This window comes from Amblyomma mixtum, chromosome 2, assembly GCF_055824585.1.
Source record: "Amblyomma mixtum isolate Tamu chromosome 2, ASM5582458v1, whole genome shotgun sequence".
Lineage (NCBI taxonomy): Eukaryota > Metazoa > Arthropoda > Arachnida > Ixodida > Ixodidae > Amblyomma > Amblyomma mixtum.
Window position 1 is genome coordinate 82,776,502 of NC_143013.1, and position 17,421 is coordinate 82,793,922.

Here is a 17,421-nt window from a genome sequence, read left to right on the forward strand (position 1 = left end):
TAAGCTAAGTGGCGGTAGTGACAGGTGTGCACTGCATGCGTTAGCATTGGCAACGTTGTGCCAGAAACGCGGCGCTCAAGCCATAGGCCGTCGGCGTTCGTTGTGTTCATTGGCGTTGACCACGTTTTACACTCCGGTCATTTTAAGGAAAGGAAGTGCGCATAATGGCTCCCTGGGTCAGTGGACGCCTGAACCGTGTTTATAGGTACGTGGGAGGACGAGAGAGATGTGAGCTGCAGGCATTGACAAGGTTGTGCCAGAAACGCGGCGCTGAAGCCATAGGCCATCGGCGTTCATTGAGTTCATGGCGTTGGCGTTGTCAACGTTTTACACTGCGATAATTTTAAGGAAAGGAAGGCGAGTGCGCGCGGCAAGGCACACCCGCTGTGCGTAGTGGCGTCACTTGCTCCTCGCGCATGCGCAGTATGGTCGTGAAAGAGCACGCGAAACAGCGACACTGTGGGCAATGTAGCTCACGCAACAATACATGGCTACGCGCAGATGTTGCTTTCGCAATCCTCCAGGTTTAACCACAGCTAAACCAAAGCCAATTTTTTTTGTAACTTTTAATAATTCTTTTAATATATTTTTTAATTCGCTGAAGATATGTGCACTGCTCCTCAATTCGTTTGGTGTCCTTCGTTTGTTTTGACGGGATTTCTTAAGTGTTTCTGCGCTTATCTTGATGCACCGTGTAATATACACTCGCAGATGAGCAAAGCTTCCTCTCTGCCACGAGGCAAAAAAGTGAAGGAAAAAACAGCACTCTCTCTCTTCAGACCTCCTTTAAATCGCATGACTACGGACTATGTCACTGGCTCACGGGTTACATTACAATTTCATCGACTGATTCATCGGCTTGCAGAAATGTTCCACTCCTGTTCGTCAGAAGGCGACCACGGAATGCTGTGGTGTGATGGCGTCACCGACTTTGCACAAAAGTCATCGTCCCGTCTTCGATCTCCCAGCTAACAGGTCCCCTGTCGTTGCGTCGTCCATTCTGTCAGCCTATACCCTATTACTACTCCCTTTCCTCTATAAATGCTCCTCTTTCCATCAGTTCCCCGCCTGTGTCTTGGCCACTCCCCCGTAGTGGGTACGTATAGTGGGTACGTAGTGGGTAGTGTATACGTTTTAAATATATTAAATAGCAATATAAAAGTTTCGCTTCCGTATCTGAAAGAAAAAAGAAGCTTGTGAAGTAAAGAAAGAAGTCAGAAACGAGGACCACGCGCAGAGCGCGCCAAGCCCACGCAGGAGCCGACGGCATTCCTGGAGAACCGGCCGCGACCGCCGCCATGTTTTGGTTCCTATTAGTCTCCGGCCTTTGCCTCTTCTACCTGCTGAGGAAGCTCTATCTCAGGTCCGGCAATGACAACGGGTTCCTGGAGGGATGGAAATCTCAGTCCATAGGCCACAGCCCTGGCGACACGTCCATCTCCAATAACCCAAAGGTATACAGGTCCACTTTTCATCCAGGGATTATATACGCTCGTGCATGTTCCTGCAGTATCTTCATGGCCAAAAAAGTTGGCGTTGCTACCGCTTCATTTGTATACGACGTTTACTAAGCCGTAAGCTCTGGAACATATCCATGAGGGTTAACTGGCGTACAAAGTGTTGCAACGATTTAGCTTACTGCTGCAGCTGCACATTTTCCGCTGTTGCAGTCGTCGCCAGATGTGAATTGAGCGAGCGCATTACGGTGTAAACAAAAATATTTTCAAACATCTTCATCCTTCGCCGGCGCGAAAAAGCGGTAGGGACGCATATATGCTGCTTACCTACGCATAACGACAGCTTGTATCGATTACAGCAATGTGCACCAGGAGATTCCTCCGAACTTTTATGGCTGCATGGTCGTTTTAGTAGTTATAGACTATTACTTATAGTTACTACTACTACTAAAACGACCACGACTGTCACGAGATAAAATTCTGAGTGACGTCACAATTTGGATGTAACGTGATCATCCTCTAGTGAGTCTTAATGGAGCACCAACATGACGGGTTCACCGGCCGGCCAATTAAGTTGTGCCAGCTGCTGTCACCCACGGTAGAAGACAGCGGGAAAGCGGCTCTTCGATGCAGTGCCCGACAAGGGAAGTCGATTGGAAAGTCTCAGATCGCTGGACAACGTTCTGCCAGAGGTATTTTTCTAGATTCATCAAGTCCTACATGGCGGCAAATCTTCTTATCTAAACATTGGTAAGCGCATTGAGGATCCCTTACCTCTCCTTGGTCATGTATGATCACGTGACAGAGGTCCGTGGGCTTACAGACCGCAGCACAGCACCCGCTCTGTCTCATCGTTCTAAATGAGGTGGAAGATAGGAGAGCGACCTAATTAGTTTACTGAAATGAGTGCACTCACATGCTTTTTCCATTTCGCCACCATACATATGCTCCGAAGCAGCGCAGGGGACGGGGGGGAGGTTGGGGGAGGTTGGGGGGAGGGGGGGGATTAGCAGCCAATGTCATTTGTTTAGATCCGTGACGGCATGCTGCAACGTTTTCTTCCTTACGGACGACCAGGAAATCCTGGTGATGCAACTTCAGGCCTACGCCGTACTCGTCACCTCCGTCGCGCTCTGCCTTGCCATGTACGCCTTCCACAGGCGGAAACGGCTGGCTGCTGTCCGCGCCCAGGAAGAAGCCAAGGAGGCGTCCTGCGCGCAGAAACCGGAAGTGAAACCAGCTCCACCGAGTATTGAAAAGGACGTACCCGCAGCGGAAGGAGACATGATGTCCATCGCGTCTTCGAGCTCGGGCGAAGGCGAGCTGCTGAAAGGAGGAGCCGGTAGTGCCACTCCTGCCGTTGGTGAGCCTCGAGAGTGGTCATCGATAAATGTTACTTAGCAAACATACATTAATTATACCATTCATTCACTCGTGCATTACAAAACCCAGCAATGGTAATCGCTTCAATCCCGCCGCGGTGACTCAGTGGTTATGGCACTCGGCTGCTGACCCGAAAGACGCGGGTTCGATCCCGGCCGCGGCGGCTGAATTTCGATGGAGGCGAAATTCTAGAGGCCCGTGCACTGCGCGATGTCAGTGCACGTTAAGAACCCCAGGTGGTCGAAATTTCCGGAGCCCTTCACTACGGCGTCCCTCATAGCCTGAGTCGCTTTGAGACTTAAACCCCGATAAAGTAGCGCATAGCCACTTCGCTAACTTGTAATGCGCTGTCTTGAGTGGGTCCTGTTGGTACAAGAAGGCGATTACACTTTCGCAGTACGTTATCAGTCATACTACACATTTCCCTCACGCAGTTTAGTTTCCGGAAGCGTAGTAGCACAAGTGTCGCATCCGCGTATGCCGGGCGCGTGCTTTTCTTTATTACATACATTTTCGGTGAATCATTTCAACATCCTGATAATGTTCTTGTGCTTTGTTAGTAGCAATGCTATTGTAGTTTCGATATGTTAGAGCAGAGACTGAGTTTTTCCGAAGCCAGATCGCGTTGATACGTTGATCAAGGATCAATTTGTAAAGCAAGGAAATATGGTGCTATGCCGAATTCTAATGGTACACCCGGTGTGGCCTGCCCACGATGGATTTTCTGCCTTACACCCATGTTCTTGATGTCCCCCTGTAAAAAACACTATCCCGTGGTGCAGAATTCCTTAGATTAATACCTGTAAATGTTGATATTAACCAGGAGTTAGGAACAGCGCACAGCTAATGCCGCTACGTAGCGGCTTATAGCCCTTGAATGGCAGCCACTCACTCATTGTCTTTCTTACGTCGCCGATGATGTCAACGCGCTATTTTTGAATGTTCAAAGCCATACGACACGTGATGTCTGCCAGCGGAACTAGAACAGCTCTTCCTGATTTCCTGGTAATACTTCTCAGATAAGGCGGAGCCGATCGTCTGTGAATCGCCATTGAATCAAAGTGCGGAAAAATGCCTGGTGAATTTGGCTACTTGACGATAACGCTGTTATTACCCTTTCCAAAGCCATTTTTCTAATGAAGACCGCATATTTGACATCTCAAATGGTAATATTTCGGTCCATAGATTCCTACGCACTGAAAATTATGATTGCTTTCACACCCAGATACCATGGCTCGTACACTCTGCAGAGCGGCACCGGACCGCTCTTACAGGAAGTTTTTTCCTTTTCAATGTACAGTCATGAAAGTTATAAGCGTGAATACGGGAGCCCGTGGCTGATAGCCTCGAACCTAAAGCCCCTTACTCGAACCCTACTTGTGGCGACACGCGGCGGCCGCTTTCAGAAACAATGTTGAAAGGGAGGTACGTTCTGGCAACAACCGCTTCCATCAAGATGCCAAAAGCAGCCGGAATGTATCGCCACAAGTAGCGAGGGCTCCTGTGTTTGTGCTCATAAATGTCATGACTGCACAGTACCAATTTTGATTAATTCAGCGTCTATCGTCACAGCATTTCTGTTGCGTTGGACAACTCCGGGCTCGGCTGTCATTGCCTTGAAGTGAGACTACTTGTGCACGGGCTTATTCTTCCGTGGTTAACAACGTCATGGTCGCAGTGTATATGCTGCGGTTTTGAGCCCGGCGTTACTTACCTCCTTCAGGTAGCTCGCTGGGAAGCCTCGACCGAGCTGCGTCACGTGTGACCAACAGAAGCCGAAGCTCTACTGTGACCACACCGGCTACGCCGAAGACGCCGGTGGGTGATAGGAAAGACCAATGCACTTTATAGAGAGCGCGGATGTTAAATGTCTTCTTTACTCTCGCCATTTTTTGAGGTCGCTGCATACTTCTGGAGACGTACTAGCCTCGTTCCATCATAGAGCCTTCTTTCTTCTACTTTTGGTCTCCAATCACCATAGAATTAGCTCGCGCTTCATTATTTATGTTACCCTGACTAGCCGGCCTCCTGCAGCCGCTTCATAACTGTCCAGAACAGAGTCCGAGCAAATGTGGCACTCTGTTGCTGCTGCTAAACACGTGCTCGAACATTTTTATTCCTGCTGGTAGCGGCCTCACCCTGAAGGTGACGGATTGTATAAATGTCCTCATGCAGAGTGTGGTGCAGGCTAATATATTTTAGACAGTCTAATTAAACTGCAGTCCTCCATTACTGCGGCCTGTCCTTGAATCCGGGCTGCAAACATTCCCTTTCGACCACCTCCGAGTCGAGGAACATCGCTAATTGAAATCGTAAAGGTTACGTTAGTTGCAATCCTATAGTCGTAAATGTATTAGAGTGCACGCGTGAAAGAGCCAGCGTCAGTATTTGTATGCAACCCCACGTGATATGCGGATGGTCGTAGATTCTGTACGCGCCGTTGTCTCGTACTTTCTTTTTTCGGCTTAAATTAATCATACCATAGTTTTTATCTCATCGCCCTTCGACGGTAGTTACTGTTGGCCTCTTCATAGGATGCACTTTAACGAGCATCCTCTATTTCTCGCGCACGTTCATTGCCAAAGCAAGTGGCGGTAAGCCTATACGCTCTCCTTGTGCCACACGCAGAGCACCGCACTCACTCGTCCGCCCGGTGTCGCTAGCGTCGGCGCGAGTGGTCCCTCGTTCCGGCTTTACCCTTCGCCCAGTCGACTGTCCCTGCCGAGTAGCAGCGGTGCCATATTCGGGGAGCTGCTTCCAGCCTGCAACCAGCGCTCGCCCTTCAAATTCGCCCAGTTCTTCAACTCCATGTGCGTGGAGCTTTCTTTCCAGGGTGCCGCGCGTCACCTTGCTTCTGGCGATAGGAAATGATGATATGATGATGTCTATGATGATGCCTGTGGGCCATAAACCGCAGCATTTTCTCTCATATTTCATATCACCTTGAATACATGAAAAAAAAATTACCGAAGACACTTTGGAAAATCTACAGTGTGCTTGGCGAACAGCCCAATGCCGCTTCCCCGAACCGCTTGGCGCGGAATCACTGGGGCGCTTCGGAGCCATGCGTGGTTGGTTGGTTTGGTTTATGGGGTTTAACGTCCCAAAGCGACTGAGGCTATGAGAGACGCCGTAGTGAAGGGCTCCGGAAATTTCGACCACCTGGGGTTCTTTAACGTGCACTGACATCGCACAGTACACGGGCCTCTAGAATTTCTCCTCCAAAGAAATTCCAGCCGCCGCGGCCGGGATCGAACCCGCGTCTTTTGGGACAGCAGCCGAGCACCATAGCCACTGAGCCACCGCGGCGGCCATGCGTCTCACTCACTCGACTGTAACGAGACGTCTGGCGAAGGAGCGGCAGTGCAGCTGCCACCGCCGACGCCCGCTCGTTCTACCGCTACTGTGCGACGGCACAGTTATTATGCACAGCGGCAAACCCAACCGGCGTGCCGGATGCTAAGGAGGGGAGGAGGTTGCGCCGCTGCGCGGAGGAGAGGCCACAGTTGGCACGATTCCAGCGCACGGACGGACACCGCGAGCATGAGCCATTAAAGTATTTCGCCTTAAAATTAATTCTCTTTATGTGATAACAAAGCTGGAGAACGCGAGGCTAGGCGTAGAGGAGAGCTGGTCACGCGCTTCAGCTGCCTTTATCACAATAGTGAACTGAAAGACAGTGGCCTCTTTGGATGTTTGCCTCTGGTGATTTCAATTTTCCCCTTTCTTCCAGAGAGGGCGATCGGTTCAAGAAGATCGCCGAGGGTGAGGACTCGGAGGTGTTCCACGTCTTCACCTACAAGGGGGACAGCGTGTTGAAAGTGCAGCAGATCGACTGCACGCCCGAGTCCCTGGACCGCCTGCTGTCCAAGATTACAATTGCTTCGTGAGTGTGCATCATCGCCTGCAGTGATTACCCCATCGTTTTTCGAGGACTACACTACGGCAGCGAGCTCATACACTTTCTACACCACCCAATTAACAACGTTATAAGAGCCTGAACAACAACAGGCGACCAGCCGTTTTGTAAGCACTGATTAGCGCATTGCAAGGCGCCGAGTTGGGAAACACCAAAATCGTCAGCAAAGACTACAGCAATGAATAGTTGTAATAATGGCGTCCTTTTCAATCGAGATACTCGCTGTCGCCAGTGCCGCTTGTGCATAAAGACGCGCCACAAATGTCTGGGATGAAAGCACGAAACAAGCTGTGTTTCAGTGAACATTGTAAATGCGGTGCGTCGAAGCTTCCTTTAAAGTGGCCTTGACGTAAATCTCGAGAAACTCCTTGATGGCTGTCGGGTGGCCTAGCCGTCCCGAGACAAAAGCCTAACGTGCTGAGCTGAGACACTTAAGTTTAACATTTAACTCTTGTTCTGTTCCCCAAATCAAGTCGCCTCCCCCGTTTTCCACTGACTAGTGTATCCGTAAGCGTCCCCCCCCCCCCCCCCCCCCCCTTACCAAAGCCACGCCACGGTGCCGTTGCCTATGACCATGCTACCTCGGCTGCCGCCACTGCTTTGACAGATGGCGCTGGCAGCGGCGACAGTCGGTGCGGGACACGGTTCTCACAGTCCGCCGACGTTGCCTGCAGTATTACGTCCTGATCACTGGACAGAAGAGCCGTCACGGAACAACAAATTAACTTTCCAAGTTTAAAGCAAAGTTCAGTGTTCAGGGCCGTTTAATCTTTCTTGTGCGTCGCCTTTCTTTCTTGCAGGAGACTCACGGAGTTAAGAAAGAAGCGGGATTACTTCACAACTTGCTTCGTCGAGCTCAGAAGGTAAGACGGACGGTTCCGGAAACTCGCGCGGAGGCCCAGATTGCGTTAACTTGAAGTACTTCACAAGAGGTCATTTCAGTAATTCGTAGCCGTTGGCCGTTTAGCTGTTGGACCTTTTCTCTTGGTCATGGAGAGGGTATTTGGTGTTGTAGGTAGCGATTGCAGTGATGACGAGAGCCCCGGTCCATCCCTTACAAGCGCTTAGAACTGCAATAAAGATAAAAAGAAAGAATGAGCTCGAGACTAAGAAGACAGGCAAAAACAAGAACGCCATGAGACTGACGTAAAGCAACCAATGTTCCTTTTCTTGCTTTTTGAACAATTTCTTTTCATTACGACTCTTCTCCCACATCGGTACAAGCCACAAAACGCATCTTTAGCGTGTTTGGCAAGGACTCGCCTAGCACTGTCTCTCTCCTGGGAAAACGGCGCTGAGGTCGGCCAACTGACGCAACCTGTCCTTCGGCCAAATCTAAGTTAGCGCCTTCTGATTCAACAAACTGCCGCAATTGTTCCAGCTCCCAATGAGAGTCAAGTTTGCTCAGTGGGCTGATCATATGCGCCTGGCCAACTGAACGGTCTGTGCTGATAGTTTGAATGCGGGCAGCGCTTGTTCCGCTTTCAGCGCTTTCAGCGCTTGTTCCTATGTATTCTTCCTTTCGTCCCCGTTTGTTCGCGCTGTTTTTTGCATAATGTATCACTAACTCGCCCGCTTAGCTATCCTGTTTGAATACGGGTCCACGGTGAAAGCTGGTGCCTTTAAACTGTAGCTTCCACAATGTGCACACTTTTAGTATTATGGAGTAAAAGGCGCAGATGTGCCTTTTTACGCACACCGCGCTTTGACCTGCGACAACTTAGTGCGCTTGCCCTCTTGCCCTCCCCCTCCCCCCTCCCCACGCCAATTTACTTGCCTCAACGGGGAGCCTCCTGTGTTAATTCGACTGGCGCCGCGCGACAGCTCGCTGCAACGATTGTTGTTTGTCTTTGTAGGAACTGCAAATGGCTTACTCTCGACGGCGCAGGTGTCGCCTAGAATCGATTTGCGGTTCTGCTTAGAGTGTAGTACTCAAAAAGTGCTGTCCTCAAGCGCACACCGTTTTAAAGATGAGTGCAGCGCTAGAGGACAACTTATATCACTTTTTACTCCCATATAGGTGTATTCGTGTCACTGCGACAGCGACGACGCCGACAAAAAACGTTTTGCTCGGAAACAGTTAGCGCTGTGAAACGTAACACGTTAAGAGCTGTGAGAAGGACTTGTTGAATCCTACGCAAGCACCTTGATTCCATTGGCATATAAAGTCGCCAAACCAATTTTACCCAAACTATTACAGTTCATGTGTATAGTGCTTCTTCCAAATCCCGTGCGGACAGGCAGCACCTTTAATGAGAATAACGCTCGGCATTGGAGGCCGTAATGCGGCAGAACGTAGAATACCTCGAGGCGTGCTAAATTACAGAGCTCAGTGATTATGGAAGTGGCGGTTGTTTGACGTCAGGGGATCGCAGTGGCATACCATTTGCGGCAGCGCTGAATAGTATAGGCCTAGCGGACGGCCTTTGTTATTCACTCAGTGATCCAAACTGGTTCTCGCTCTGGCCGCAGCGTCACGTGCATCTTGGACGCCTACCCAGAAGAGCTCCTTGCGGCCCGCGAAAACACTGCCGGCACACCGCAGCAAGAGCGGCGACAAGCGCGCCAAGGCGAGTATAGATTACGCTCAAGCATGGATTAAGTTTTGGACGTTCGAAGTATACAGCGCACGTCACATGCTTCCAAGGCCTATGTTCACTCGCAGTTTTGGGGCAGTGAAGCCGTTATCACGGCGCCTTCTACCTATCTATTCTCTTATTCAGACTCAACGGTACTAACAGCCTAACAGCTTAGAAAAGCCAAAAGATGCACTTCGTACCCCAAATTCGGATCGCGTCTCGTCGTACACCATCATAGCATGCGTAATCACATCAGATATCGTTGCGTAATTCGTTAGATAAAGCACTAACTGTACGTATTAAAGTCAGATGCTCAGCCTATATTTTGCCGTGTGATCCTTAACTTTCATTTCGCGCCTCAATTCCCACAGCACATATAATTTCCCTTCTCCGCTTAACTGTTTTCTGATAGTTAAAGCAGTAAAAGCGACCTTTGCGCAGGTGCGTGTTTTAATCTTGTATCTGCTTAAAGGGAGACTGAAGCACTTTTTTTGAAAATCAGGCTGGCAGCGGTGTCCTATAGTTTTTCATGTCATATGCTCGAATATCGCATCCAAATAAGGCAAAAACAAGCGCGAATTGCCGTTTTTAGCAGAAATATGCGGCCGGTGCCGCGGGGCACGCCGCGCGCGCGCCGCCGCCCGTGATTGGTCAAGAGAGGTCGTGACGACATTTTGAGGACTGGAGAAGCTGCCGATGCGGATCCGCCGCTGCGTTGAGTGCAGATCGCAGCTTTCTGTGGCTTTGTAAAAGCGAATATGGCGACTCCTAGCGTCATCCTAACGAAAATGCCCAAAGCGCTTTGTACAAAAATTCCTATTCTCACTACCCAGCGTAGGTTGGGGCAAGAAAGTATTTCAAGGAAAGGATGAAGCAGCACAAAGCTGATGTCAAAATTAGCGAAGCGCAGTGGCCAAGCACTGCGAGGCATGTGACCACAGGATAGTGACGGAATCATTGTTCGCTGGAAACCAAGCTGAATACGCGCACAAGGCTGCTGCTTCACTCGTGGCGCGTTCAGCAGATGCCAGAAAATATTAATCGCTGCCTCGGAAACGTTCGCCCTTCCTAGATTTGCAGTTTAGGTTCAGTGAAGTAGTGGCCAACTATATGTGTGTTTAAAAGCCAAGCCTGCTGCAACTCGCCCGCTGCCACAAATTGATGAAGATACCGAATAAGGTTCCGAAACATGCTTTTTGCAAAAACTTGGTTGGCATTCATTTCTCTGTTAAATTTGCATCCGAAATCAGAACGTCGAACGCTTTCATTTTAATCGCTTAGCTACGATTGAACGAGATGCCGCACATGAAGAGCTTCGATGCTTGCTTGCTTTGCTTTATTGTGTTTCGCTTTGCTTGCTTGCTTGCTTGGACACGTCGAACCGAGTATAAAATCACTAACCGAGCCTTGCTGAGCACGCCTCAGGTGGTCTGGCCGCACCTAAGCTGAGAAGAGCAACACATGCTTGAGCCTCTATTAGGTTTCTGCAGGGGCTTAGTGAGCATGTTTCTACTTTTAGAAGAGGCGCTTCTTCGGAATGGTGACACGCCTCTCATGCGCGAGGAAATCAAAGAAACTGCGTCATGGTTCAGCCGCGACAGAAATCTCCAGAGATTACATTAGGGACAAGCTCTGCATGTAGCCGCTCTTACGAAAGTGCTTCGAGCAGAGTACGCTTGCTTTGGTCGGCTTGAATTCTTCGTCAAAGCAGCGAGCGCTTGCGCTGCGAGCGTATGATCTTGCGGAAAACAGTGGAAGACGACACAGTCGCGGGCGTAGTTGTTCGTGGACACGAACGCAGAGTAGTACCTCGTGTTGAATCTGATTCTCAAGGTCGACTGACACGCTTTGTACAGTGGTGAGCAGCCTTGTCTAGAGCGCTTGAGCAGTGTGCACTTGGTAACAAAAACCGAAATTAGAGAGCAGCCCCTCATTACAGGGCAAAGTTTTCGTGCCTGCTTTGTTTACGAGGCTATCTGGCGCTACTTCCGTGCAAGCGTTGCAGCTGGACCCTAGAGGCTGCCACAAAATCTGGATTTGTTTGCAAGGAAGTGCACCGCCCGAGCGCTCTAGACAAGGCTGCTCACCACTGTACGTCACAATGCACGCAGTACTAGGAACAACGCTTGCAGCACGAGAAACAACGCGCGCTGAAAGCTCTCTCGGGTGCGCCGAAGTATCCCCGGCTCCTCAACGTGACATCACGTTGGCCGACATGGACGAGGTTTCCTTCTCCGCTGTTCTCCTCTCCTGCGGTCGCGCAGGGCGCGGGAGATTTAAACATCGCGTTTTTAATTGGTGATTGCGCCACTGTTTTAGCCAAAATCGAAAAAATAATTTCACAGACGTGATCAGCAATGACACTACTTCAAAACCCTAAAACATTAGCTGATTCGAAAAACGCCTCAGTATCCCTTTAAGGACAAAGATAGGATTTCAAGAGGAGGAAACAAAACGTCGCTTCGGAAACCAGTCAGCGCCATTCCCGTTCAAAAACTGGCACCTAATTACATTATGCGTTGGCAGTGCAGTTAGCATTAAAAGCTGTTGATGCATTTACAGAAAGAGACGTCTCTTCCCTCCAGCCAATGGGCAAATTTTATGACCGAAGACAGATTTTGTTCTCAATGAGGCTTCTAATCCTGTCGAATTAATAAGTAGCGCGTCAAGTTTGACCACGCCGATTGTTATGATCGTGTTACAGAAGGGCATGAATGTTCTTTGCAACCGAGTTTTCTTCAGTATATATGGAATCCTGCTTCAGGCATTTCACGACGCTTCTAGCTTAGCTCTTGAACATTTAACTGCGTGCATAGGGTCCTTGATGCCTGAAAGCAGAGGTGCACATTCACAGAATCACAACCAGCGATCGCGCTGTTTCGTATGAGCTTTTAAAATTCACTTGGGTCGCTTTGTATAACCGGAAATAAGTCAACCAGGCGCGTCAGACCATACATTTTTGCACGAATAAGACCAATCACATCCTATATACGTTTTATTGTTTCAAGAATTTTTTTGTTTATTTTACCTCCCATATAATTGCTTACTTGTAAGGCTCTCGAGGTATGCAAATAAATATGTTCAGTTTTTATTCTCGCGCCTAACCTAATGTAACCTGATGTCGGGCACGGCTTCATTATATTTCACAGGGCAAACAGAGCGAGCCTACCTTGCCTGGCACATGTCCTACGCCGGTGCGCCGCTCGACCAGATCGAGGTGGGTACACCTTGACATCTATTTAAAGCCACTGATCGGGGGCCAAACTGTCAATAAAATTTATTCTCTCTTTCTTGACATCTGTTCGCTTTAGAAGCAGAACCTAGCTGCGTGCCCCACTAATTTCAATTTTTGTCAGCTTTCCTGATCTAGCGATGGTCCTCTGCGTTTTCAGTTGAGTTCTTAGCGTCCAATGTTCCTCCAACGCAGCAGTTGCATTTGGGGGAGTTTTCAAGCAAAGCTTATCCATCGCGTTTGAGCGGAACGGTAGTAAGTATCGTACAAGGTTTCGCAAAGCTCGTTTTCTTGTTTCGTTCATTTATCCACCACGGTTACATAGTGTCTACTGAGACAGAGGAGACCACATTTCGTTGGAGTTAACAAGCTGGAACGCCCTTGTACTGAATATTTCGATGATCGTTAGAGAGCACAAATGGTGGGTCTTAAGCTTGCTGCTATGGAGTGCTGCCCTCTTAGCTTCAATCAAGTGAGTGATTAGTCATTCATATCCAAAGAAGAATGCACATTTTTCTCGTTTCTTCATTTTAGGGTCAATTTGTCTCTGTCCAGTGCTCGAACACTTGTCCACATCCTGGCTAGGTCAGTCACTCTGTCAGCTAGGGTAGCCAGGACAGCTAGCATGCGTTTCAATCATGATTATTACGACAAAAAACGCAGCTTCATTTATGTCCCACTACATGATGCTGGAGGTACGTCGCAAAAGGTGCTAAGTCAGCTTGACGAGGCCGCGCGACCCCCGTCCATTCGCAGTTTTCGTCATGCGCAAGGTAATTAAGGGTTGATTGACTGATTGATTGACTGATTGATTGATTCAATTTTATTTCTCAACATTCATACAAGGCATGCTTATGGAAACATCTGGATCCCTAGCTAGAAGCTAGTTGGGATCCATGCAATTCAGTTTCAAAGAAAATGTCATTGATACCATATTTGATTAATGTCATTATTATCATAGTTAATGTCATTAATATCATATTTAAAAAAACGTACTAAAGCACAACACAAGGCTATAATTGTACCCACAAAATGCAGAAATTCATATTTCAAATGCGGAGTCTTGGACGGCACGTCTCTCTGTAAAATTGGATATCTTCATCGTGGGTCGTCGTTTACACCCCCACCCCATTTCACTGTCCTCGTAACGCAATGTTAGCAGCAATTAAGGCGCAGCATTCCCTACGTTCCCGACCCGCAGCTGGAGAGCGTGCTGCAGCTGTGGAGTGTCCTGCAGCAGGTGACGCTGTCCCTGGCAGTGGCCGAAGAGGCGCTCGAGTTCGAGCACCGGGCTCTGCGGCTGGGACACGTGCTTGTGAAGAAGACGCACGAGCAGAGCTCGCACTTCTCCGTCGGCGGACGCAGCCTCACCGTCAACACGTGGGGCGTCGAGGCTCACGTCGCGGGTTACGCCTCGGCCCGCATCACCGACGGTACACGCCCTTCTCTCTCCCTCTTTTGTAGCGAGAGCTACACTACGCCAGCTCTTCGAGCCTTCAGCGTGGCACCCCTTGAGCTCCGTGGTCTTGAGCCGGTTGGTCACGTGGTGCGGAGCAACTGCTGCTGCCGGCGGCGCGGCGCGGCGAGCCGGCGAAACCGAGCTGCAACAGCTATGTGCATGCGCCATGTGGAGTGGAGGGGGAGGGGGGGGGGGGAGTGGAGAGGGGGAGACGTGTCGCAGCTTTATAAGTAGGCGGCTCGGCGGAGCTCTCGCGTCACTCCAGGTTTAACCAGAGCTAAACCACAGCCAATTTTTATTGCGAAAGCAATACCAGTTGCACTTTCAGCCCGTCGCGTAGCGTGGCCTGTAGATACCAAATTAGCATATTGGATTGGATTGGATTGTATAACCGATGCATCACCACAAGTCTAACCACAAGCACCACCACCAGCTACACTACCAGCTGAACCATGGCGTAGCTACGGATATTGCTTTCGCAATTACAAGGGTTAACCAAGCTAAGCCACAGCCATTTTTTTTTCTCTCTCGCTCTCCTTCACCGTTGGTCAGAAAATTACAAGGAGTTCACACATTCGTGACAATGCGAATTATGAGCGGTAGCAGATTTTTCGTGGTGCATTGGCCAGGACAAAACCTTTAGCGCTTGCAAACGAGGACGAACATGAAGAGAACGCGTGTGTTATACTTTGCTCTGCAGACTACTGTTGCTATGTGCGACACGATGCCGATCAAAGCTGAAGCTAACCGTTCTCGCAACACCCGCAGGTGACGCACCAGTCTTTACGGCGATCGAGGGCGTGCCTGACGATTCAGCCGACCGCAGCCTTCTTTGCGTCTACAAGCACATGGCGAGCATAATCAGGTATAGCAAATCGGGTGCTTGACACCGTCTTTCCAAAATGTTTTAGGAGAATCCCCCAAGGTGGAGTAGATTTGTAATAAGGGATTAATTACTCATTGACATCCACCGAGCGCAGCCATACGGCTTCAAAGGAAAGCTATACAAGTTCCTCAGAAACTTCGTAGTTCGTAGAAAAATTCGTCCTGGTACAGGGTTCGAACCTCGGACCAGGACGAATTTTTCTACGAACTACGAAGTTTCTGAGAAAGCTGTATAGCTTTCCTTTGTAGCCGTATGGCTGCGCTCGGGTGGATGTCAATGAGTAATTACTTCCTTATTAACATTGTCTTTAAAGACACTTCGCGAGACGAGTATCTGGGACGAATTTTGCACGTCTTCAAGGAGCATTAAGGACAATTTAAAGTCGGCCTGAATCGATAGATTACCGCATTCTAATGATAAAGACGCTACGAAACGGAGTTTCATAAGCTATAAAAGTGAAAAAAGAAACAGATTTCTCGTCATCGCTGGTCTATCGCCCAAATTTGCATGCGTCGACAGTTTTTTGGAAAGCGTATTCCTGAGTTTAAGCTAGCGGCGGTCAGGGATTTATTTTCGATGTAAACGTCACGAGCTTCAATTGAGTAGCGGGAAATTTTCAAAATACAATTCTCTCCGCAATAATTGAGTTTTTGCTGCCGGACAAAGACATGCCCAGAAAGAGCCAGGTAATTTATTTTTAATGAGAACAAAATTTGAATGGAGCTACCCTTTCTCTGAATTCGGGGTACAAATCTGGCGATAGTTTTCTAGCTCAAATTCGGGCGAAAATCAGGTTATCTAGAAAAAATTTCCGAAGTTTCGGTTTTTTTTCGGGTAATTTTTTGCACCACAAGGCACATTTACTGAGTTCGTTTTTCTGCTAGACATAAGTGCTCAATTATTTCCTCATTATTTCATACACATGAAAATCGCGGGTTCCACTAAAAATTATTTACCAATAAAGATATATTTTTCTAATCTATTACAAATATTTCGCCATTTGCGTAACCGATCTCCTACTGCGCACTACAGCGTCTGAGCAAAACCGACTTGCCCTTATTTGTACGGTGCGAAAACAACATTACAGCGACGATTTCAAACGCGCAAGGCCCACGGATCGGGGCGCCGTTAGCTTGGGTAACACTTCATACAGTGACCACGATAAGTCGTCTTGTCGGTAGCCATGTTTTGGCCTCTGGCTTCTAAATCGCCCTTATCGAACTTATCCTCAAATTAACCTGCCTCACTCCCTAGTTGGCTGAAGACTACCCTCTGGATTAAGCACCAGATATCTACAAATTTGCTTGCTCTGTCTTCAGCTTTGGTAACTAGAGAACCAGCATCATCCAGAAGGCTCATTTTTCGGGTAGAAATAGAGTTCAGCCCCATTTTTAAGAATTATTTTCGGGCTGCATGGCTCGGATAAAACGAAAAGCTTTAAATATATTTAATGATGCAGGCTGCTGTGGTCTACCGATATACTTGAATAAAATGGACGAAAATCGACATGGGCATTTAAGCGCATTACCATTTTTGTCACAATTACCACTCACTGTAAACCACCAGTAGGCCTCCACCCATCTTCCGCCTCCTCCCTCCATAAGAGCAACCCATAGATCACCACCCTCCAGAAGGTACCCACCCACCTACAACCCTTCACAAGCCAACTTCACAGTCCTCCACCTCCACAAAAACGACTGCGAAATCAAATTCAAACGCGTAATGGGAAGGCGATCAGTATAAAAACGAAATGTAGACCAATACTGCTAACATACATTACTCGCATCATATCTTGCGAAGGCCTGTGCATTTTTATTCCTTATTCGTATTTAGGCGCTGCCACGTGGTGCTATCAAGCTATTTTGACCAGCTACGAAGTTCTTTAAATGCATACACTCCCTTCTAACGCTTCCGTACTCGCTTGTCGTCAGGGACGACTGGCACGCATTCCTCCCGCTCACCAACCTCCTCTGGGTTCGTCACGTCACGAAGGAGCTGTACCGGCGCTACAAGCCCAAGTTCCGCAGCGTCACGGACCACTACGAGGCGCTGGCGTGGTCGGAGATCGGCAGCTGGAGGGACCAGCTGCTCGACTACTGCTCGCTGGGCGACTTCGTCGAGGCCAACTTCAGGGCCGAACCTCTGCGCTGAGGCCTTGGTGCACAACGAGTCCAACTCGTCGATTTTTACGGGATATTAATACACATCGTGTATATGCGTAGCGTCCTTGGTCGGTGAGGCACGCGCCAAATATTTACCTGCGTTATACCGGCTCCAGCCTGTCTTTCTAAACTTCTTTTTTTTTTAATCTTATACGTGACCATGCAGGCGTAGCTGTGAAACTGGACCTCACACTAGAGAACGACTCATGTCCGGCCATAAGGTTTGGCATCGCATATGTTATATAAATAATATATAAATTCTATTACGGGGTCGAGGTATGATTCAAACATCATTACTACATGTAACTATACCACATAAATGAATTGCCCTGAAACAAAAATTG

General features: G+C 48.8%; 2 protein-coding genes across 2 annotated transcripts; both read left to right on the top strand.

Annotated features, from left to right (window-relative positions):
- Nucleotides 1-1,298: 1,298 nt before the first annotated feature.
- LOC149359949 (uncharacterized) lies at nucleotides 1,299-4,691 on the top strand. Its single transcript, XM_089567764.1, has 3 exons — nucleotides 1,299-1,454; nucleotides 2,535-2,820; nucleotides 4,564-4,691. The coding sequence occupies exons 1-3, from the start codon at nucleotides 1,299-1,301 to the stop codon at nucleotides 4,689-4,691; spliced, it is 570 nt and encodes a 189-aa protein (XP_089423890.1).
- Nucleotides 4,692-5,009: 318 nt separating this feature from the next.
- LOC149359950 (serine/threonine-protein kinase haspin-like) lies at nucleotides 5,010-17,066 on the top strand. The gene is made up of 10 exons (XM_089567765.1): nucleotides 5,010-5,021; nucleotides 5,469-5,650; nucleotides 6,574-6,726; nucleotides 7,560-7,622; nucleotides 9,232-9,309; nucleotides 11,780-11,810; nucleotides 12,499-12,555; nucleotides 13,772-14,003; nucleotides 14,798-14,894; nucleotides 16,847-17,066. The coding sequence occupies exons 1-10, from the start codon at nucleotides 5,010-5,012 to the stop codon at nucleotides 17,064-17,066; spliced, it is 1,125 nt and encodes a 374-aa protein (XP_089423891.1).
- Nucleotides 17,067-17,421: the final 355 nt, after the last annotated feature.

What these genes read in the sequence shown, in the direction of transcription:
- LOC149359950 (XM_089567765.1), top strand. An exon ending in TCCAAGATTACAATTGCTTC is followed by an intron (nt 6,727 to 7,559) that starts GTGAGTGTGCAT and finishes TCTTTCTTGCAG; the next exon opens with GAGACTCACGGAGTTAAGAA. An exon ending in CACATGGCGAGCATAATCAG is followed by an intron (nt 14,895 to 16,846) that starts GTATAGCAAATC and finishes GCTTGTCGTCAG; the next exon opens with GGACGACTGGCACGCATTCC.
- LOC149359949 (XM_089567764.1), top strand. Translation starts at nt 1,299, where the DNA reads ATGTTTTGGTTCCTATTAGTCTCCGGCCTTTGCCTCTTCTACCTGCTG. An exon ending in CCATCTCCAATAACCCAAAG is followed by an intron (nt 1,455 to 2,534) that starts GTATACAGGTCC and finishes ACGGACGACCAG; the next exon opens with GAAATCCTGGTGATGCAACT. An exon ending in TAGTGCCACTCCTGCCGTTG is followed by an intron (nt 2,821 to 4,563) that starts GTGAGCCTCGAG and finishes TACCTCCTTCAG; the next exon opens with GTAGCTCGCTGGGAAGCCTC.